We start from the raw sequence: 24,257 nt of genomic DNA, 5'->3' as shown, positions 1-24,257 counted from the left end.
CGGCCACTGCACTCCAGTCTAGGCGACAGAGCAAGACTCCCAACTCAAAAAAAAAAAAAAAAAAAAATTAGCCAGGCATAGTAGCGCACACCTGTAGTCCCAGCTACTTCGAAGGTTGAGGTGGAAGGATTGCCTGACCCCAGCAAGTAAGGCTGTGGTGGCTGTGAGCATGCCACTGTACTCCAGCTTGGGCAACAGAGTGAGACTGTGACTCTAAACAACAACAAATTTGGCTGTTGAAATAAACTTAGTAGATGGGCTGAAAAAGATACAGAAGATAGGATAAAACATATGAAAAACATGTTAAGAAATATGGAAGAAACATCCAGGAGACCTGATATTTGTGTAGCAGAAGTTCTAGAAAAGATTTTTTTTGTTGTTGAGTCAGTCTTACTCTGTCACCCAGGCTGGAGTGCAGTGGCACACTCACGGTCACCGCAGCCTCAACTTGCAGAACTCAGGTGACCCTTCCACTTCAGCCTTCCAAGTAGCTGGAACTACAGGTGTGAGCTTCCACGCCCAGCTAATTTTTTTGATTTATTGTAGAGATAAGGTCTTGCCATGTTGCCCAGGCTGGACTCGAATCTGTGGGCTCAGGCAATCCTCTCGCCTCAGTCTCCCAAAGTACTGGGATTACAGGTGTGAGCCACCAAGCCTGGCTAGAAAAAGTTTTTTTAAAAAAAGGGAAGGAAGAAACAGAAATAATGAGGGGAAAGGACCTAGTTAGTACTAAGCAACAGAATACATATATCTGGACATGGCAAGTTTAAGTTTCAAAACGTCAATAAAACCAAATGTTATGTTTCTTGAAAATAAGTTAAGCTATATGACATGTGTCACAAATCAGATCCATGCAAGACTTCTCACTGGCAAAAGCGATACTGGAAGATCATGGTGTGATCTCCAGAGCTGGATTCTATCTCCAGCCCAACTCCTAGCCAAGTATGAGGATAGAACCAAGTAATAAAAAAGGCTTTTTAAATGTTTCATTGAAGGGTACCTGCATAATGAACATTTGTATACCTAACTCTGAATTGTGCCCCCACATTTTTAAGATAAAAAAATTAAAATTTTTAAAAAATAAATAAATAAAGAGATGTTTCATTGAATTTCTCTCACAATTCTTTCTTAACATTTTTCTCTCACAATTCTTTCTCTCACAATTCTTTCTTAACATTTTTCAACACTTGTATTTTGTCATATAGAAGAGCAGATGTGCTTCATCAACCCCATCAACATCCTGACTCTAAACAAAGGAGGGAGGCCCAAGTTTTTTCGTCTCTTGCTTTGAAAATACTTCCAATATAAGCAAAGACTGACTTTGTTTTAGATAACAATAACATTTCAGGCTGCCAGTATAAAACAAGATATAAGCCGGGCATGGTGGCTTGCACCTGTAGTTCCAGTTACTTGGGAGGCTGAGGTGGGAGGATAGCTTGAGCCTAGGAGTTCAAGATTGCAGTATGCTACAATTGTACCACTGCACTCCAGCCTGGGTGACAAAGTGAGACCCTGTCTCTCAAAAAAATAAAAGTAGAGCCAGGCGTAGTGGCTCACATTTGTAATCCCAGTTACTGAGGAGGCTGAGACAAAAGGGTCGCTTGAGCCAGAAGTTCAAGGCTGCAGTGAGCCATGACTGCACCACTGCACTCCAGCCTGGATGACAGTGCAAGACCCTGTATAAAAAAAAAAAAAGCCAGGTGTGGTGGCTTACACCTATAATCTCAGCACTTTGGGGGCTCAAGGTGAGAGGACTGCCTGAGCCCACGGGTTCAAGACCATCCTGTGTAACTTGGTGAGACCCCCATCTCTATAATAAATAAAAAAAAATTAGCCAGGCAGGGTGTCATGTGCTTATAGTTTGAGCTACTTGTAAGGCTGAGGCGGAAGGATCGCCTGAGCCCAGCAGATCGAGGATGCAGTGGCCGGGAGCATGTCACCGCCCTCCAGCCTGGATGACAGAGCGAGACTCCTACTCAAGAAAAATAGAGTGTGAGCAGTGAAGTGGATGTAAGGGCACTGAGGGTTTAAAATCGCCTTAGATTTCATGGTATGAGCCCACATGGAACATTAAGAATGAAGGTAACTGGACAAAGACCAGGAAGCTGCTAAAATTAAGAGTAATAGATAGGCCACACATATTCCACCAAACATGAGAACAGCAATTCCTGTTGCAAAGGGAAATTATGGATAAACCTTTCAGCCCTAGTCCCTGCTTCTGTCCAAAAGACTTTGTATGTACCTTTGCACTTGAAATAAATCCCCTTCTCTGCATCCCAGTGTCAGGATGATTCACCCACTTCTGCTCCTACCCATGCTCAAGTTTAATTCTCATGACTAAAGCAGTGCCACCAAGACCAGGTGTCTTCCACTCACACTGCCACTGGCCACTTGCAGCAGACCATGTCCCCCTAGCCACAGCTGCTCTGCTAAGGTGAGGCTCCTTGGGAGATTGACTGAATTAATTATGACAAGACAGAAATGATCAATATACTAGAAACAGCAGAAAAATTTCTCCAAGAGAATGAAGACTTAATGACTGAATTAGTGTCTGACTGGAATTATCCATAAGGATTAAGACTATTCTGTTTCTTAACATCTGCTCTATTAATAATATTAAAGAGGGCAACCCTTTCAGGTCCTCTTCCACTGTGGGAGCTTTTCTGTCCTCTCAATAAATCCTGTTTTCTCAACAACAACAAAATAATAATGTTAAAGAAATGTTGGAAATAGTCACTCTTCCAATTGATCACTGAGAGTAACAGACTGGTGGGAAGGAAAAATGAATGTCTTTATTCAGTGTTAGGGTCAGTATTTTTATAGATGGGAGGAAGGCTAGCAAGTATTTGGTAGGCCCCAGAGAACTCTGAGTCTTATCATGCTGCATTAAGGTGAACACTAGTATTGAGAAACTGTGGGGACTCCTGTTAGGAACCGTAACCAGCTATCTCCAAACATGCATTTCTTTTGAGGAACATCAACCAGTACCAAATATTTTATGACTTAACATGTTCAGTGCCTTAAGCAAAGACATCAGAAAGCATACTGACTGGATGAATTTACACACAACTGAAAACAGCCTGGACAGGTGGCGAGACAGTGCAGGTGGGAAAACAAGATATTGGTGTGCAACAGATAGAAAGCTATCCAAGGCTTTATTTCCCGCTGCAGCAGGAACACCATAAGGCCAGATAAAAGCGTTCCCTTATTCTAAGCATTCTCATGAATTGCTAGTAGGAAATGCAAACGAAAGCCCTTTTGCACAGTAACATGGTAACATTTTAAAATAACCTTAGTTTTTTTTTTTTAAGTCAGAGTCTCACTGTTGTCCAGGCTGGAGTGCAGTGGCATGCTCACAGCCATTGCAGCCTCAACCTGCTGGGCTCAGGCGATCCTTCTGCCTCAGCCTTCCAAGTAGCTGGAACTACAGACATGTGTCACTATGCCCAGCTAATTTTTAAAAAATTCACTGTAGAGAAGAGGTCTCGCCAAGTTGCCCAAGCTCATCTCAAACCCGTGGGCTCAGGCAATCCTCTCACCTTGGGCTCCCAAAGTGCTGGAATTATAGGCGTGACCCAACATGCCCAGTAGAACCTTAGATGTTTAAACTTAAACAGAATCTTAGAAAAGTTCATATTCACTAGTCACATTTTCAGAAATGTAGTAAGAAAATATTCTCCAATGGAAATAACCCAAATATTCAAGAGGGGATCTGATAATAGAAACAAATTACTCCATCTACTTGGTGGAATATTATGCAGGTATTTTCAAAAAATATTGTTTCCAATGGATAGTTAATATCATACTATGACTTTAATATTGTAAAAAAAAAAAAGCAACAGAAAAAAAGACGGAAAAGGAACATTCAAATGTAAATAGTGGTAATGCCTGGCAATAAAATTTTGAGTGACTTTTATTTGCTTTATTCTTTCCTATGGTTTCCCAAAATTTCTGCCATGAGTACATGTTTTTATAATCAGAAGACAATGTTTTTGTTTTTGTTTTTTTAAGGAAAAAACCCTTCACTATAATAGGCTTGTAAGGAGCATATGGTCACTTACCTCCTCATCTTCACAATGGGTTTCTGGCAGTTGAAATGTACACAACAGAACATATGTACCCCGGCTTGCTTGTTATAAAAATTTAAAAGATGACTTCTCATACACAATACAGTCTGAGTTCAGTATCACAAAACACATCACTAAAATATACTAAAATAAGGTTATTTACTTAAAAATGATACATTGGACATAATCTGTATATAGAACAAAGCAATTAATGGTAAACTTAATAAGGCACCTTTTAAACCAGATGCTGTACAAAATACATTTAGTGTGTTACATATCAAAGATGAATCTATCTTTTTGGTGTTTTACAACTGTATAATAAAACTGCTTGTTTTTACCCTTCTTTCAATGCCTATGTACAGTTTTCCCTAATTAAGCTATAATGATATTTTCATTTTATACAGTATATACTACATTTTAGTTTTTAAATGGGCAAGGACAAAGGTCACTAAAAGGGCTTAAATAATTTCATTGAAAGCAAAATACAGAGCACAGGCTAAAATTACAATAACATATTTAAATTCTTTGCAAAAGCCATATTCACATACTTTCCTTACCCCTGGCTTCATATGACACTGCCCTGAATGTAATTTGGTTCGTATGAACATGTCTTCTCTACAGTTTTCACTGTGACTCTCATAAAGCACTGAGGTAAGAAGACTGCTGCACTGAGGTCTTAAAATCTGACTTAAGTCAATAGTAAATATGACCACTTTTAGACATTATAAGGGCTACAACAATCTTTTCTTAACATCAACAACAAAAAAATCACTATTTCTGCTGTTGAAATTATTTTAGATATTTAGAAACATTTCGAAACTTATATGAAGTATGTTAATTTATCAAATCTGTCCTAGAATAAATTATTCAATATCAAATTATATCGAGTCAACTCAAAGACACGTGATTTGTTAAAAGCTATGGTGTATTTCTGTTCTAAACAGAACATGCATCTGCAAGAAAGCTTTTGTTAAAGTGAGTAAATAAAAATCTGGCACATTCTAGGAAAACATACTTTTCAAAAATAGATCACTTTCTAAGTTTAGAAACACTTCTGGACACTGGAAAAGCAAAAGAAAATATTGACTAAATATCTTTTGTGAAAGTATTTCTGGAGAAAGCAGATTCAAATTTTATGCTTTTATACTTATTGTTCAATAAGAAAGCAGAATAAAAGCTTAGAATAAATGAATTGAAGTAAATCCTAATGCGTCTTTAATCCTAGAAATATTTACTAGCAATAAAGAGAATTCCTAAAAATAATTCTCTTTGAAGGTTAACTTTTGCTGTTTATATTAAGGTTGTGTGGTTTTTTGTTTGTTTTTATGTTTTAATTATTTAAAGGGATGACTGACTGAAGCCACACACTACACTGTAAGGGTAACAAATAATGGTTTCCAGGGTTTTAGCAAGTAGTTACTGTGGTACTGCAGAATACTTCCTCTTGCTGACCTGCAGTATTTACAAAATATTTTATTTACTGGATGAACTTGATTTTTTTTTTTAGATTGGAAAATATAGTTTATTTATAAAGTAACTAAGAGAAAGCGAGAGGTAGAGAGAGAGAAAGAGAGAGATTCACTTCCCCCAAGATAGGGAAGCGAGCCAAAGCTAAGAAACATGGTGGCAATAGCTCAGAGAGCCACGTGGAGTGGCAGTAGCTCAGAGAGCCACGCGGACACAACAGAGTTTAACAAAGCAATGGCCAAGCTTCAGACTTAAGAGTAAGAGTAAGAAGGAAGAAAAGAAAACAATAAGTTTCATATAACTTTTTAAGAATTTAATATTCTAAATATGGCAACATTTGCTTTTTGAAGAACGTTAAACTAGAAAATATTTTTACTGAACAAATTTCTAAGGTTAAATTTTGATACTACTTTTACTAGACCAAATTACTTAAAAAGATAGTGATCTCAAATACTATCTGTAATGTTTCACTTCCATATACCATTTGAATATTTCTAAAATAAAGTTTACTTGTACTTATATATTTTATCATGAAGATGACAAATGATTTTCAAGATTTATGGTTTACCAAGTCAAAATAAATCAAAATTATCTTTAAGTAAATCAGAAGTCGTAAGTGCTATAAAAGCACATGGCAATTTAGATTACAGTATCTATATTTCTCAGCATACAGAAAAAATTCTAAAAAAGTTATTGGTATTATCCATATGATAGACATAACTTATTAAACTTAATTAAAACACTTAAGGTAAGTTTCAAATTTGTGAAATTTGATGTGTAGACAAATACGTAAGTTTTAGCCTTCAGGAACGGTCAAATTTTTGGTTATGGATGGAAACATGCTAATTTCTCCATTTAACTTAAACTTTTTTTCCTACTGTGCTGTGATATAATCACTTTGATTTTATATTATAATCAAAGAAAATTGCCTCACTGGTACTCAGGAGTTGTTTACTCATAATAGGAGATTAATATTTAAAAGGCATTACAGAAGTATAAAAAGTTTAAGTAAATCAGAATTATTTCTCGAGATAACAATGCATCTCTAAAATATGTACCTTTTTACTGAGTAACAGTTACACAGCATAGACACAGATACTTACAGATACTGAATGTTTCTGCCTGACTCTTCATTGTCTTTACAAGTTATAGAACAGAAATCAGAAAGCCAAAAATCTCAAATGATTTAGATGTCTAAAACATTTAACAATTGATACATTTATATCAGCTGACATAAATTTATAATCAGAGAAGAATCCTCTTATGAAAAAATTGAGATGATATTATCTTAGTGAAGTTTTTGGCTGAAGTTAACAAAGTCCTGGATTTGATATATTACTTTGAATGCATTAATTCTGAAAACCCATATTCATTTATAACATTTCTTCCCTTAAGGATGGGATATGAGGTACACATGAGCTGGTTTCTACAGTATGAGTGTATGTACATATATAAAACATGATTGTAAAGGAGTGGGTATTTTGCAAATAAAGCACATTATACACAAAATATAAATAACTTCCCTTTTAAAAGTTACTGAGAACAAAAAATACAGAATATGGTTATAGGCACTTACATTGCTATCAAATGCAGTAATTCACTTTCATAAGAAGTGTTTTCTTTATAAGCATGGTTCATGGCATTGGAAGCTCCAACTTTAGATAGGATACTTTCCATGACAAAAATAGTTACTACAAAAAAAAAGATGGTGATGGAAGGAAAACAGTCCAAATTTATAGATACTTTAAACTTATTTGGCCTTTGTATCAACTTTTATGCTAAAAAAATAAAGCTGGTGGGGAAGTTATCTCACTTTCAAGGTAAATGGCTTTTATGAGATTGGCGAATCTTGGTCAGATATTGCATTTTTAAAGCACAAAACCAATGGCCACCAGTATCTTCCTGTGCATTCATAAATTACTTCTTTCTAATTCAAATGGCAGCAGAGGAATCCTGGTGTGCACACACACACACACACACACACACACATCATTATCAAGGAAGGCATGACAAGCTATCATAAGCTAAGTAGTATCCCGAACAGATCATAACCTATAGGCTGTTTTACAAAGGTAGAATACAAACAGATTAAATGTTCTCAGGTAGAAGGCAAAAAGTGTATATTTCTCCATCTCTGCTGAACTCATTTATCTTCTTAAGGCTTTCACAGAAAGCACCATTTTATGAACAGGCAATTCAGTACCCAGAGTTTGACTGGAGACTTATTAACCAGGATCGAAGTCTTGTTGGAGTTCATAAAAACCCAATAAAAAAAAAGGCATCAAAAACTACATTTAAAATAAAGTTGTCCATATATAAAGAATGATGTGTTTAGAAGTTCCCAATCTGTATTCTAATAAGAGTACTGAAAGGTTTAATATTAGCAGCCTGTGAACGTGTAGTGAGGAAAGAGTCTGAGAATTAAGTTAACATCCTTTTCCACTCTAATTCCACCCATTCCTTGGGTAAGAACATTTCTTGAAGTCTTAAGTTTCTCCTCACGGCTGTTTGTCAGATCTTTACATCTTGGGACTCAACCATCTTGGCAAGAGTCTTCTTGATTCTCAGTGCTGTAAGTCTAGAGGCTGGATTGTGGGCCCAGCACTCCGACATTAGCTTCAAAACTGCTCGTAGACACTGGAAAGCAAAGAGAATGTAGTGAACATGTTGCTTTGGTGATCATTTACCAATGTCTTCTTTAGAGGACTGAGCTCTACTCACTTCATCACTGTTCCATCGGTTAGACACAATTGGCCGCAAACGTTTGACACACACAACTTCACGCATATCTTCATATGATGGATCACTGGGTACCATGTTGTAATATGGCAATTGGTACTCTTCTACAATCCCTGCAGCGAGTTAGAAAACATAATGAGCACAAAAATGGTGGCCAGACAAAATTCACTCATCTATTCAGCATTTCCTACTGAACTATGGAACTAAAATTGATTCCTACATAAAGAAGAAAAAAATATAAAACTTTTAATAGTAAACATATGTTTTGCTCTTATTTAAATCTTATTTCCTCTATCTCCACGAGGGATTCCATCACAACTATCAGAAAGTCCATCACAAAGGGCATACCAATATTACCTCCTCCTCGAAAAAAGCAAGGTGAAATCATTCACCCTAAACTTTTAATCTAGCTATTTACTTAGATGTTCCTACTAATACATACAGTTTTTATTTTATTCTGCAGCAGAAAGACTTACCATGATGTGCAAGTGTTCACACAACAGGCCTGAGACTGCTCTCCTTAGAAAGGCCTGCTTGCGAGGTTGGCCCTTGGCCAGTGTCTAGGAACCTGAATGGTAAACAGTTCTCTACATGGATACAAAACTTTCCCAAAATGATAAGGGTGGCTCACTGTTCCTAGACTGTTTGTGAAAACAACATGGTGCAAACAGAACATTTGTTTTCCCTCTGGGAGATTGAAATTTTGGTACAGGCCAGGCAGAGGATGCTTATGTAATCAACCTCCAATATAACTCTTTGGGTGCTGAGTCTCCAATGAGCATACCTGGAAGACAACACTTCACATGTGTTGTCACAACTCATGGGAAAAATCAAGCACTCCCCATGTGACACCACTGGAAAAGGACTGCTAGCAGCTTCGTCTGGTTTTCTCTGAACTTTGCTCCAGACATCTTCCTCCTTTGTTGATTTTGATTTGTTTTTTATCCTTTCATTGTAGTAAACGAGGATAACCTAAGCTGAGTCTTTGGTCCTTCAAGTGAAATCGCAGACTTGCTAGGCATGGTGGCTCACACCTGTAATCCCAGAACTTTGGGAAGCTGAGGCAAGAGGATTGCCTGAGTCCAGGGGATTGAGATCAGCCTGAGCAACTTGGCGAGAACTCATCTCTACAATAAATCAAAAAATTAGCCGGTATGGTGGCACACATCTTGCTTCCAGCTACTTGGAAGGCTGAGGTAGAAGGATCATCTAAGCCCAGCAGATTGAGACTGTGGTGGTTATGAGCATGTCACTGCACTCCAGCCTGTGCAACAGAGTGATTAAAAAAAAAAACCAAAAAAACAGAATCTGGGAGTAGTCCTGGGGAACTCTGACATATGTAACAACTAAATTATGTAACCGGAGCTGATAGGTAAACAAATGTAATCAGAAACACACTACTGAAACTCCTACCTCCTGTAATACAACGGCGAGCCATTTCCCAAATGATCAGGCCAAAGCTATAGATGTCAGCCATGATGTAGGGCTGGAAGTGGTTTTTATTCAGGCTTTCATCTAGCACTTCTGGAGCCATGTAGCGTTTGGTGCCCACCCTGGTATTCAAGGGTACATCAACTTCATTTGTATCACTGAAACAGAAGAAAGGCAATGCTTAGGTTGACAGCCAAGAACAAAATATTTTATCTTGTATTTTGTAACATTTTACAAAAGCTTCTCTCTCTCTCTCTCTCTCTCTCTCTCTGCTAGAAGCCAGATGTATTGTAAGGCCACGTATCTACAATAATAAATTTTTAAAAAAAGGAAAGGAAAAAGCCGTAGATGATCATGTCTGAGAAGAAGCGAATGTGAAAATAAAAGAGAAATCATTTGCCTTTACTGCTTATATGATAAGCTCAGTCTTTGTGACGTAGGATTACATTTTCTTCTTTTTGGTTCAATCAGCTTAGTTTCGTTGTTAGTAATGTCTGCTCGATCATATTGACAGTCTGTAATATATACCCTCAAGCAGAAATCAACATAATGCATTGTATTTTCTTATATCTTATCTGATAAATATTTGAGCCAACAATTACACTGACTTTGAACACTATAACAACCGAGGAAGAAGATTTAAATGCTTTATAGTTATTTTAAAGACTATTACTTTTGGCTGGGCTTGGTGGCTCAGCCTGTAATCCCAGCACTTTGGGAGGCTGCGGCAAATGAATTGCCAGAGCCCGCGGGTACGAGATGAGCCCGGGCAACTTGGCAAGATCTCGTCTTTACAATAAATCAAAAATTAGGTGGGCATGGTAGTACACGCCTGTAGTTCCAGCTACTTGGAAGGCTGAGGTGGAAGGACTGCCAGCGCTCAACAGGTCAACACTGGGGTAGCCATGAGTGTGCCAATGCACTCTAGCCTGGGCAACTCTTGACTCAAAAAAAAAAAGAAAAAAAGACTAGTACTTTTATTTTATGGCCTGAAAAGATTTCTAAAATGTGAAATGGCTGCTGTATTCTAGAATATTAAAATGGGATCAATAGTTCATGAAAAATTTTGTAATTCTAATTATTTAAAAATATTGACAATATCAAGTGGTAAAATAGAGAAATTACACACTTATCTCCCGCTTACAAGACTGTGAACTGATACACGCATTCTGGAGTGATATAGACAATATACTATAACTTAATATGTACAAATGCTTTGTCTTAATAGCCCCTTTCCTAGGAATCCGTCATGAAGAAATACTTGTATATGTGCACAAGGATCTACTATACATGGATAAAATACAACTGTTCATTAAAACATTTTAAAATAAACCGGAAGCAATCTTAATGTTCGTTAGTTGGGTCACAAAATAAATTATAGTATATCTAACTTACGAAAAACTTCGCATCTGTTAAAAAGAGTGAGGCAGCTGGGCTCAGTGGCTCAGCCTGTAATCCCGCACCTTTGGGAGACTGAGGTGAGTGGATTGCCTGAGCCCGCGGGTTCGAGACCTGCCTGGGCAGCGAGACCTCATCTCTACACTAAATCAAAAAATCAGCCGGGCGTGGTAGCGCATGCCTGTAATCCCGGCTACTTGGAAGGCTGAGGCGGGAGGATCACCGGAGCCCAGCAGGTCGAGGCTGCGGTGGCCGGGAGCAGCCACTGCACTCCAGTCTGGGCGACACAGTGAGACTCCAACTCAAAAAAAAAGAGTGAGGCAGATCTACATAAACTGAAATGGAAGGATATTTAAGATTACATATAAGAAGGAAACCAAGAATTATGTATAGTAGGATGTAATTTTTGTAAAGAGGAAAAAAACCCCAACTATATATATGCATGACTATATAATGAACACGTGCAAGTTTTTAGAATTCCATTATCTTAAATACAAATAGGCAAATATCTTTTGGAGATGAAAATAATTTCATAACAGTGGGCAAGGAACTACTTACCTGTTGAACTTAACAGCAAGGCCCAGATCAGCAATACAGCAACTTCCATTTTTCTTGATGAGGATGTTTTTGCTCTTTAAGTCTCGATGAGCAATTGCAGGTTTTCCTTGGGTGCCATAAATTTCTGTGTGCAGGTGGCACAGACCACAGGCAGCTGAATAAGCTAACTTGAGCAGGGCTCTGTTGTCTAGTGTAGCACATTTCAGGAAATCATAGAGAGATCCGTTTTCATGGTAATCGGTAATCAAATAGAGCTGAGTCCAGGAACCTGTACCTTTAATGTCTGCTGCTATAAAACCTGCCCAAATAATGAGTTTAAAAGGTTAGTTATCATCAGAGATGACTAGGAAAAGTAATCACTGCTCATTCAGGATATTAAGAAAGCTCAGATATCCTATACAGATAATAAAAATTTAATTTTCCTGACATAATCTCTTGAATATGCCATCAAAAACTTTATTTCTATCCCTTGTACATATAACGACAGTCCTGTAATAAATTTACAATAATCTCAATAATAATGAACATATTATATGACTAAGAAAAAGGTCACATATTATACAAATAACCTAGAGAATATCATTAATCTATGCGATTCTTTGAAAGGCTCTCAATTTCAAAGAAAAAGTGGACCCTTTAAAAGTTAAAAATGTTCAACCTAGAGTTAGCTCTCAATTGAGCCAACCTTCATCTGCTTGTCATTGACTCATCATCACACCTGCCCTTTTTAGTCTAGCTTGTTGACTGCCAGGCCTACAATATTGCTCTCTTTTTCTTCTCCTTTCACTTCTCCTCTCTCCCTTCAGAAAAAGGACAGTGAGTGTTATACTGAGTTGAATAGTGCCCCTGCCAAAAAATTTTTATCTACCTGGAATCTGTAAATGTGAACTTATTTGGAAAAAGAGTCTTTGCAGATGCAATCAAGATAAGTTCATACAGGATTAGAATGGGTCCTAATTCAATGGTCCTTATCCTTATACAATAGCAATGTCAACACACCCACAGAGTAGAGGGCCATGTCATGACAGAAACAGAAATTGGCATGTTGTATATAAGTCAAGGAACACCAAAGACTGTTGGCAATCACTAGAAGCCAGGAGGGGCAAGGAAGGTTCCTCCCCCAGAGTTTTCAGGGACAGCATGACCCACCAAAAACTTGGTTTTAAACCTCTAGATTCCCAAACTGTGAGACTATATTTCTGTTGTTTTAAGGCACCCAATTCATGCTAATTTGTTATGGCAGCCATATGAAACTAATACAAGTGCCTATTACATGTGTGGCAATGTGCTATGCATTCTCCAAATCAAAGGTAGAAAAATAGGTGCTAAAAAAAAAAAAACCTCAAGACAGCTTTCACTTAAGCACCCACTGATCAGATTATACCTAAATTATTTTGGTATTGTATAAAAGTGAGGGGAAGAGAAACACATACTAAGCACAGAATACACGATGAAGCTGCATGTTGGGTTGCTGAGTTTACAAAAGGTGAATATAGTTAATGATACCTTAGAAAACTGCTTAAATTATCTATAAAAGACTTCGCTTTCATTACTCTAGGAATAAGTTCACTAAATTAATGATTACTTTCCATTTGAAACTCACTGCAGTTTCTTCAGTTGGTTGATAAAGTGGCTAGTTGATACTCAGGACTGTGTTGGTACTTAAACTGTGTATTCTACTGGATGCCCTTGAGTCAAATGCATATAGTTGAACTTGCACATTTTCAAAGCCCATATGGAAACTTCCACCTGCATCCCACTAACCTTGTGTCAGATATGGAATCAACCGAATCAACATGTACCTACCAAGTATGTTTTCATGGCGCATTAGCACAGTTTGGTAGATTTCTGTCTCTCGAAACCAGCTAGCTTCTTCAGTGGTGAAGAACACTTTGACTGCCACTTTTTCACCACGCCATTTACCCATCCACACTTCTCCGTATCGGCCTTTACCAACCTGCCGAACCATCTGAATCTGTTTGGCAATAGTTCGCTGAACCTTTATAGAAAAAGTAAAAGGTCTGAGTTCTTCATGAAAAAAACCTATTGAGACTGATGAAGGACCCATTGCATCAAAAAGCATAGTATATCCAAATAACCAACTCTAACATTAAAAGTTAGAATGTGGCCAGGCTCGATGGCTCAGCCTGTAATCCCAGCACTTTAGGAGGCTGAGGCGAGTGGCGAGACCTCATCTCTACAATAAATCACAAACTAGCCTGGCATGGTAGTGCACATGTAATTCCGGCTACTTGGAAGGCTGAGGCAGAAGAATCACTGGAGCCCAGCAGGTTGTGGCTGCAGTGGCCAGGAGCGTGCCACTGCACTCCAGTCTGGGCGACAGAGTGAGACTCCAACTCACGAAAAACACTTAGAATGTGCCCAAACTTTACCTGTATGATGACCACTCGTATACCCAATCCTGAATGATGCCCATATCTTTAAAAAAAAAAAAAAGAATGCATGTGACATTGGCCATAATAATCCTCCTCCCAATACACACAACATGGGTAGTCTTCTCCCCTGCAGACTCAGGGCTTTGGTCACATGACTTGCCTTGGGCAACAGAACAATACAGACTGTGACGCAAGCTGGGCACAGTGGCTCACACCTGTAATTACAGCATTTTGGAAGGCTGAGGTGAGAGGACTGCTTAAGCCCAGAAGTTCGAGACAAGCTTAGGCAACATAGCAGGATCTCATCTCTGCAAACAAAACAAAACAACCCCCCCCCAAATTTAGTCAGGTGTGGTGGCACGGCTCTGTAGTCCTAGCTGCTTGGGAGGCTGTGGCAGAAGGATCACTTGAGTCCAGAAGGTTGAAGTCAAGGCTGCAGTGAACCATGCTTGTGCCATTGGGCAACAGAGTGAGACCCCAACCCCACCCCCTGCTCAAAAGAGAGAGTGTGATGCAAGCAAAAACCTGACAAATGTTTCTGCACAGAGGCTTGCCCTCTCTTGCTGTTCAGGGAACCCTGTGACCAATGGACAGCATTGTGTCAACTGCTAGCCAGGTATGTGAATTATACCACACAGCTCTAGTTGAGCAAGTCTAGAAAAAGAACTGCCCAGCAGACACACAGAATCATGAGAAAGAATAAATGTTTGTTGCTTTGAGGCCTTAAGTTTTGGGGTGGTTTATTATGCAGTAAACCGAAATGGTTGTAAAGAATCTTTAACTTAGTCTGTAAAACGCTACATGGTTTGGCCCAGCCCAATCATTGGTTATGAACACCATCCGCATGCCTCCTGCTAGCCTTGTTTCATTATTCAGAACTCAAGTTTATTCCTATCTCAGGGTCTCTTTGCATGTCCATTTCCCTTTAATTAAAGTGCTGTTTCTTGCTTAACTATCTTCATAATATACACATACTTCTCAGTTCCTGCAGTTATTACAATTCATGTTATATGTATATTCGCTTGAATTCTATCCGCTGCTAACAGAATATGGGTGTTTATTTGGGACAATGCCTGAAGTACAGTAAGTACTTTAATATTTGTTAAACAAAAAATATACACTCATCATCACCTTTCATATTCCGAAGCATTAGTGATCTTTCTAAAAAAAAATGCCGAACTCAGTGGCTCAGCCTGTAATCCTGCGCCTTTGGGAGGCTGAGGTGAGTGGATTGCCTGAGCCCGCGGATTCGAGACCCGCCTGGGCAGGCGAAACCTCATCTCTACAATAAATCAAAAAATCAGCCAGGCGTGGCAGCACATGCCTATAATTCTGGCTACTTGGAAGGCTGAGGCGGAAGGATCGCTGGAGCCCAGCAGGTCGAGGCTGCGGTAGCTGGGAGCGGCCACTGCACTCCAGACTGGATGACAGAGTGAGACTCCAACTCAAAAACAAACAAACAAACAAAAAACCCAACTATTTTCCAAGTTAGAAATGCATCTAAAATGGGCTAGATTTTATGCAAACTGACAAATTTTATGTATCATTTACTATAGAATTCTTTTATAAAATTTTTTAAAAGCCAGGATTATGAGATGTAATTTACATACAATAACATTTGCTCTTTTTGAAAACTGTGCAGTAAGTTTTGATAAATTTGTATCATGTAGTCACCAATACCACATTATGACAGAAAATTCTCATCACTCCAAAAAATTCCACTTTTTTAGGTTAATCCCCTCTCCCTGTCCCTGGCATCACTGATCTGTTTTCTGTCTTGACAGTTTTACCTTTCCTGGAATCATATACATGGAAACATACAATATGTACCTGTGTATGGCTTCTTTCACTTAGCATAAAATGCTTTTGAAATTCATACATGCTGCTGTTTCATGTATTAGCAGTTTGGTCCATTTCACTGATGAGTAGTATTCCACTGTATGAATGTACCACAATTTGTTTATTCATTTACCAATTAATGGACATTTGGGTTGTTTCCAAATTTATGTCTATTATGAGTAAATCTGCTATAAACATTCACATTCACATCTCTCTGTGAACAAGTTTTCACATCTTCAGGGTAAATTATTAGCAGAAGGATTGCCTCACTGTACTTTCTGTGTACACTTAAGTTTCTAGTCAGTAATTAAACTGTTTTTCAAATTAGCTGTAGCATTTTGCATTCCAATCAGCAATGTATGAGATTTCCAAATGATCTATATCCTTGTCAACACTTGCCATTGTCACTTTTAGTCATACTAGTGGATGTGTAGTAGTAGCTCACTGTGTTTAATTTGCATATCCCTGACGATATTTATTTGCCACTCTTACATCTTCTTTGGGAAATCATCTGTTCAAATCTTTTGTGCATTTTTAAAAAATTGGTTATCTTATTACTGAATTGTAAACAGTCTTTATATATTCTGCATACAAACCCTATATCAGATCTGTTTTCCCAGTCTATGACTTGTCTCTTCATTTTCTTAAGAGTGTCACCTGAATAACAAAAGTTTTAAATATTGACAAAGCTCAATTTATCCTTTTAAAAACGATTCATGCTTCATGTGTACTGAGAAGTCTTTACTCAAAACAAGGTCACGATAATTTTTTCCTACATTTTCTTTAAGAGATTGTATACATTAACTTTTACATTTAAGCCTATGAGTCATTTCAAGTTAATTTTCTATATACAGTGGACGTTTGAGATTCACTTTTTGGCAAACTGATGGCTGATTTTCCCTATAATCTGTGGAATAGACAGTCTTTTCATCATTGAATTACTTTGGCACCTTCATAAAAAACAAAAAATCTGGCCGGGTTTGGTGGCTCAGCCTGTAATCCCAGCAACTTTGGGAGGCCGAGGTGAGTGGATTGCCCGAGCCCGCGGGTTCGAGACCTGCCTGGGTAACTTGACGAGACCTCATCTCTACGGTAAATCAAAAAATTAGCTGGGCGTGGTAGCACGCGCCTGTAGTTCCAGCTACTTGGAAGGCTGAGGTGGAAGGATCGCTGGAGCCCAGCAGATCGAGGCTGCGGTGGCCAGAAGCGGCCACTGCACTCCAGTCTGGGCAACAGAGTGAGACTCCAACTCAAAAAAAAAAAAAAAAAAAAAAAACCCCAAAAAATCCAATTAGCTGTATATGTGCATGACCCTTCTAGACAATATATTCTGTTCCATTGGTCAATATGTCTATACTTATGCCAGTACCATAATGTAATAATTATTGCAGCTTTAAAGTAAGTCCAGAAATCAGGTAATGAGTTTTATTTATTCTTCTATTTCAAAACTGTTTTAGCTCTTCTAGTCTTTTGCATTCCCCTATGTTAGAATAAGATTATCAATCTCCATAAAAATTTGCTTTGATTTTGATTGAAATGAAATTGCATATCAATTTGAGAAAAGCTGAAATCTTAATGCCGAGTCTGCGGATTCATAAACATCTCCACTTATTTAGGTCTTCGTTAATTTATTTTAGAAATACTTATAATTTTCAATGTGTAGGCTCTGCATAAATTTTGTTATGCTTATTTCTAAATATTTCATTTTTTGATATTAAATTATGCTGTTTTTAAAATTTCAATTTCCAATTGTTTGTTGCTAGTGTATATAAACTCAACAATATTTGTATAATGACCTTATATTCTGCAGACTGATAAACTCATTTATTGGTTGTAGTAGTTTTACTGTGCCATTCTTGAGATTTTCTTTTTCTTTTTTTTTTTGAGTTGGAGTATCACTCTGTCCCCCAGGCTGGAGGGCAGTGGCATGCTCAAGGCCACCTCAGCCTGGAACTGTTGGGTTCAGACGATCCTTCCTCCTCAGCCTTCTATGTAGCTGGAACTACAGGTATGCACCACCAAGTCTGGCTAATTTTTCTTGATTTCTTGTTGAGATGAGAACTCGCCAAGTTGCCCAGGCTGGTCTCAAACCCTGGACTCAGGCAATTCTTTCGCTTCGGCCTCCCAAAGTACTTGGGATTATAGGTGTGAGCCAACATGCTCAGTCAAGATTTTCTACGTAAACAATCATGTTGTAGACATATAAAGACAGTTTTACTTTTACCTTTCCAATTCAAGGTATTCTCTCTATGAAGATCTGTAAGAGAAACTTCTCTTTGATTTTGGAATCAAATAGTTTAACTTCCCTCAATCAGCGTAACTTCTTAGATGCAAGGAATCTTATACCTGGTTCCCTCTTTAAGTTGACTATTAAAATGCTTAGAGCAAAACTTGTGAGCTAACTCTGCTGGAGGGCAGTGGCATGTTCCTGGCCACCGCAGTCTTGACCCGCTGGGGTTAGGCGATCCTTCTGCCTCAGTCTTCTAAGTTGCCAGGACTACAGGCACACGTCACCACACCCGGTTATTTTTAAAAATTTATTTATTGTAGAGATGGGGTCACACCAAGTTGCCCAGGCTGGTCTTGAACCCGTGGGCTCAGGTAATCCCCTCACCTCAGCCTCCCAAAGTGCTGGGATTATAGGCATGCGCCACCACGCCCAGCTGTGAGCTAACTCTTAACATTTACATGTAGCAGTTCTTTCCTAACCTTATTATGGCTCTTACTTGTTTACTCTGTTCTTAGATCACAGTTCTTATAGTTCTTATTTTGAATTAATTTCATCTTGCACTATTGCATGTATCTTTCTAAATAAGGAAGAAAAAAATGTGTCTAGTAATGTCTAGTATTATTCCCTAATCTGCAGCAATTATGCTATCAGCCATCATGTTGACATTCTTATCAACACATCCTTCATGTTTAAGTGAAATTTTAAACTTACCAATAAAGGTAGACCAGATCCACTACCAGAACTTTGTGACTGATCAATAAGGTCTTTTAATGACTCTCCAACTGGAATAAATGCTTCATCCTGTTCCAAATCACGATTATAACGACGTCTGCTTGAGATGCTCTTGCAATAATGTCTTTTAAAAAAGGGGAAAAGTCTGTATTAAAATTCTGAACTATAAAACTGTAAGCCAAGAAAAACTTTGAGGTTCTCTATTCCTTCATCCTTTCTTCAGACAGAATCATATCCAAATTAGTCTTATCATGGGATTATACTATCTATCAAAATACATCTAGAAATGGAGTTAACAGAGTTCTATAAATCACGCTAAAATAGAAAAACGTATTTATATGTATTTATATATGTCAGAAAAGATCAGGAAGGACATATAGCATAATAGTCACTTTGTACTTCACATATATTCTCATTAGAATTGATAACTATGTATTTTTGTATTAAAAAAAAAAAGTATTTCCAGGCTGGCGTGGTAGCTCACGCCTGTAATTCCAGCACTTTGGGAGGCTGAGGTGAAAGGATTGCCAGAGCCCATGGGTTTGAGACCAGCCAGGGCAACTTAGCAAGACCTTGTCTCTATAATAAATAAAAAAATTAGTCAGGCATGGTGGTGCACGCCTGTAGCTCCAGCTACTTGGAAGCCTGAGGTGAAAGGATCATCTGAGCCCAGCAGGTTAAGGCTATGGTAGCTGTGAGTATGCCACTGCACTCTAGCCTGGGTGACAGAGTGAGACGCCAATAAAAAAAAAAAAAAATTGTGTCCAATTATTAATTAGTAAGGTCCTCTTTTCCCTTAAGAGAACTAAATCTAGTTTAAAAAAAAAAAGATATATAACCAGAGAATATAAGTTCATGGTTTCTGCAATTGGCTTTAAAAGCAACTGATTTATCTAATATTCAGCAATATATATTGCATCAAAATAAGTATCTTACTTGTAACAAAAGCAGCTGGAGAAGATGATCATAGCAATTATGCAGACAGCCATAGAAATGAGCAATACCAGCCATCGAATGCTGCCGTCAAAAAACGGACCTGACAATAAAAGTAAACAATGAAATGAATATATAATCTATCATATCTTATTCAAAAAATTTGTAATGTTAAATTCTACATAGTTTGCTTATTGTTAAAAATAAGAGAAAATAGTTTACTGAGAATCATGCTCAGAATATCCTTGGTGCTAACCTACCTATAACAACAGGGGGCAGCGTAGGTTGTAGATACTGGTTACATAAATTGGTCCGACAACATTCTATTGTCCGGCGAAGCTGGGCTTTTGGTGAATCCTAGAAGAGAAATAGTAAAATTAGAAAAGGTTTGGTATATTAAATCAATAATAATTTTTTTGTATTCATAAAATACGATTTCTAATTCAGTGAGTGAAAAGGACCTGTAAATTCTATGTAAAAAAGTCTACTGAAAAATTAAAATTGTGCTAAAACAGTGTTGTGAAGACTGTAAACTGTTTCTTCTTAAGGAGAACATAGCTATGTGAATGGTGTTTTAGAATACTAGACTATAACTTATTTAACTACAGATAAAAATTTGTAAGTGTCTTTTACCCAAATTTATCTTAATAAATTACTGTTTATCTTAATAAAATATTGTTCAGATGTTTTTTAAAAACATAATTACTCTAAAGTCATGAGTTCCTCAAAAACATGAGTAATACATTTTATTACAAGCAAAAACTATCCTGGTAAATATAATCTCACATAGGTATTGAGATTTGGATAAGACTTAAGATCAGACTAAAAAGTGGGGAGTATTCTAATCCAAAGAAAAGGTTAGAGAGGTGGTTAAGCAAGTAGAGAACACTGTAGATTCTGTATACACCAACTGTGTTGGAATTAATGAGTTTATTAGAGGCCACTAACCAGGGAGGAGATGTGTCACTGAGAGATCAGAGAACAAGCACAGAGAAAGACTGTAATCACAGGAACAGATACCAACAATTATGTGGGACGTTTTATCTGATTAACAGTACAACATCTGACAAGTTGAATGCTGATATTTCAGCACTGCCTGGGAGAATTGCCATTCTGGATCAAAATGGTAATAGCAAGAAACTTTTTTTGCCATTATAAGAGTAGCAAGAATATAACCCATGTTATTTATTTATTTATTTTTTTGAGTTGGAGTCTCACTCTGCTGCCCAGGTTGGAGTGCAGTGGCATACTCATAGCCACTGGAGCCTCAACCTTCTGAGCTCAGGCGGTCCTCCAGCTCAGCCTTCCAAGTAGCTGGAACTACAGGCATGCTCCATCACAACTGGCTAATTTTTAAATTTATTGTAGAGACAAGGTCTCGCCAAGTTGCCCAGGCTGGTCTTACCCATGTTATTCAGAAGGCCAGAAAGGAAAAGATTTGGGGTAACCAGATATTAAGATGAACATGAATCCATGATTTAAGATGCTGTCACAGAAGATGGACAAGAGCATTTGGAAATCTCTAAATGTACAAGTTTTACTTTTTTTTTTGAGTTGGAGTCTCACTTCATCGCCCAGGCTGGGGTACAGTGGCACGCTCATGACCACCCCAGTGTTGACTTGCTGGGTTCCAGCGATCCTTCCACCTCAGCTTTCCAAGGAGCTGAAACTACAGGCACGCGCTACCACATCTGGCTCAGTTTTTGATTTATTGTAGCGACGAGGTCTCACCAAGTTACCCGGGCTGGTCTTGAACCCACGGGCTCAGGCAATCCACTTGCCTCAGCCTCCCAAAGTACTGGGATTACAGGGTGAGCCACTGAGCCCAGCCAAGTTTTACATTTTAACTAAATTTTAAACTTTTTAGTTTAATGATTTTTACTTTTAAGTGATCATAAAAAGAAAAAAAAGAGTTTATACTGGAGACTCTGAAATACTCCCAGGTCTAAAGAAAACTTACATGAAGGATAGAATGAAGAACACATAACCAAAGATGAATCAAAGAAGTGCCAAGCATCCAAGAATGGTTCCACAAGGCTAAAATGAGCATACCCTTGTAGAAGCGAGAAAGTGCAAAGAAAAATTAAGAAAAGTTTCTTGGCAGTGTGAGGAGAATGACCACCAAGCAATGGATGAATTGCTGACACAGGACTGGGCAACGGAGGATAAAAACGTACAACTCCTCAACTCCATTTTGTTTCTATCTTCTCTATGAAGAATCATTATAGAAATGAAGAAGATGATTTTACAATGTTTTTGTAATCTATGTAAGTTCTGTCTTCTAACCTAGATTAATTATATATCTCAGGAAAATGACAGCACCTATAAGTGAAATACCTGAAAGAAAGATGTGTCTGAAAGATTTTAGAAACAAAGAGTATTGGGGACTAGACAGTTGCATGGCACATTATTTTTCTTTAAGCCGAGCATGGTGGCATGTGCCTATACTCCCAGCCTACTCAAGAGGCCGAGGCAAGAGAATTGCTTGAGGCCAGGAGTTCAAGGCCAGCCTGTGCAACATAGCAAGAAGCAATTTCTAAAAAAACAATTAAAAAAGCAAAAGTAGACTTTGCTATCAGATTGAAGACAACACTTCATTATGGGAAAAGTAAGGGCTTTGGGGTCAAATAGTTTAAAACCTTGCTTTGCCAGTTATACACTATGCGACTCTTAGCAACTAACTTCTCTCTGGGTTTTAGTTTCCTCTGGTGGAAAATAGGGGATAAAAAAATCTGCCTTACAGAGTACCCAGGAAGAAATGAGGTAGACTATACCAGATACCTAGTATACTAAACACAAACAGCAAATACTCAGTAAGTCAATTCTTCTGGTAAGCTTGACATGAATCCTGGGTGAGATTCTAGAATAAGCCAAAAGCTGATGAGCCCCTGAAGACCCAGTGTGGCTTCACTAAGAATAAGTAATATCAGATTCACCTTGCATCTTTCTTAAATAGATTAACTATATATCTGGGCAGGCAAAAGTCAGGTTTGTCTGGATCATGAATTTGGGTGACACAACCTCTCCTTCTCCTGCATTCTTCACCCCATCCTCCGCCCAAGTCAATTTGTATCTCCAGATTTATGTGGGAAATATAAATCCTTATGGGGGAAAAATTTACTTGGCATTTATAAAGAGATTCTGACTTCAATAAACTTATTTAGTGTGCTTAGGCTGAAAATGGTAAGGAAAAAACTGAAGCCAAATTACAGCAGTGAGAGTTCTAAAAAAAATAATTTATTCCACAGGAAAAAACAGAATAAGCTAGGTTTACCAATAGAGAATGGGGATTTGGAAGGAATTCGAGGCATGGTGATTAACACTTGCATATTTTGATCCACACCTGGCAATGTGTGACTATACTGAGTAAAGGTTTAAGATAAAACTAAAAGAGATGTTCTCAGGTTAGGAGCTAGGTAAATGGTAATGATGTTTCCTAAGACATGCAAAAAGTTAGATATTATTTATTTTTTTGAGTTGGAGTCTCATTCTTATTGCTCATGCTAGAGTACAGTGGCATGTTCACAGCCATCACAGCCTTGATCTCCGGGGCTCAAGCAATCCTTCCACCTCAGCCTTCCAAGTAGCTAGAACCACAGGCACATGCCACCACACCCGGCTAATTTTTTTGGATTTATTGGAGAAATGAGGTCTTGCCAAATTGCTCAGGCTGGTCTCAAAACCCTGGGTTCAGGCAATCCTCTCACCTCCACTTCCCAAAGTGCTGGGATTACAAGGATGAGCCACTGTGCCCAGTCTCTAAACAAATTCTTAAAAACAATGTATCCCTCACATACCTAGACTGATCCCTAAAAATTTTCAGCATAAATTTAAATAGCTGCAAAGAACACACACACACACACACACACACACACACACACACACACACACAAAGAGGATACAGGAAAGTATGCCCATTTTAAGAAGGAAAAAAACTGTATTAAAACTGTAATACTCAATAAATACCAATAACAAAAGATAAATACAAGTCATGGTTGACTTCTGTAATTATAAAAGGTGCTCAAAGTGGCTATCATCAGCATCTAGACACTTCTGATTACTGCGAACTAAAAGTAACACATACATTTTTTGGCACCCCCAGTGTGTGTGTACATATTTTCTGAGTTGGGGTCTCTGACACCCAGACTGGAGTGCAGTAGGGCACAATCATGGTTCACAACAGCCTTGACCACCTGAGCTCAGGTGATTATTCTGCCAGCCTCCTGAGTAGCTGGGACTACAGGTGTGCTCCACCACATCTGGTTACATTTCTTTCTTTTTTTTTTTTTCCGTGGAGATAGGTCCAGGCTGGTCTCAAGCTCCTGGACTCAAGCAATCCTCCTCTTCTGGCCTCCCAAAGTGCTGGGAGTACATCTCCCTCAGTTTCCCAAAGTGCTAGTGCTGGGAATACACCATGTCTGACCAATTTTAATATGTGTGGTTGACAAATATGCAAATAGGATAAAA

The 24,257-nt window shown here is 38.2% G+C and overlaps 1 protein-coding gene across 1 annotated transcript in view; it reads right to left on the bottom strand.

Moving 5' to 3' along the window:
* Positions 1–5,832: 5,832 nt before the first annotated feature.
* BMPR1A (bone morphogenetic protein receptor type 1A) overlaps positions 5,833–24,257 on the bottom strand; it is a 66,222-nt gene continuing 47,797 nt past the window's right edge. Inside the window, exons 5-12 of the mRNA XM_008060108.2 lie at positions 20,051–20,147; positions 19,794–19,893; positions 18,837–18,981; positions 13,467–13,659; positions 11,661–11,958; positions 9,687–9,862; positions 8,256–8,386; positions 5,833–8,171 (exon numbers count right to left, since the gene is read on the bottom strand). Coding sequence (XP_008058299.1) covers positions 8,046–8,171; positions 8,256–8,386; positions 9,687–9,862; positions 11,661–11,958; positions 13,467–13,659; positions 18,837–18,981; positions 19,794–19,893; positions 20,051–20,147 — 1,266 coding nt within the window. The 3' untranslated portion in view covers positions 5,833–8,045. The remainder of the gene's footprint in view (positions 8,172–8,255; positions 8,387–9,686; positions 9,863–11,660; positions 11,959–13,466; positions 13,660–18,836; positions 18,982–19,793; positions 19,894–20,050; positions 20,148–24,257) is intronic.

This window comes from Carlito syrichta, unplaced genomic scaffold (assembly GCF_000164805.1).
Source record: "Carlito syrichta isolate Samal-C Ts95f unplaced genomic scaffold, Tarsius_syrichta-2.0.1 Scaffold304516, whole genome shotgun sequence".
NCBI classification, from domain to species: Eukaryota; Metazoa; Chordata; class Mammalia; order Primates; family Tarsiidae; genus Carlito; species Carlito syrichta.
This window is presented reverse-complemented; position numbering and strand designations above follow the sequence as displayed.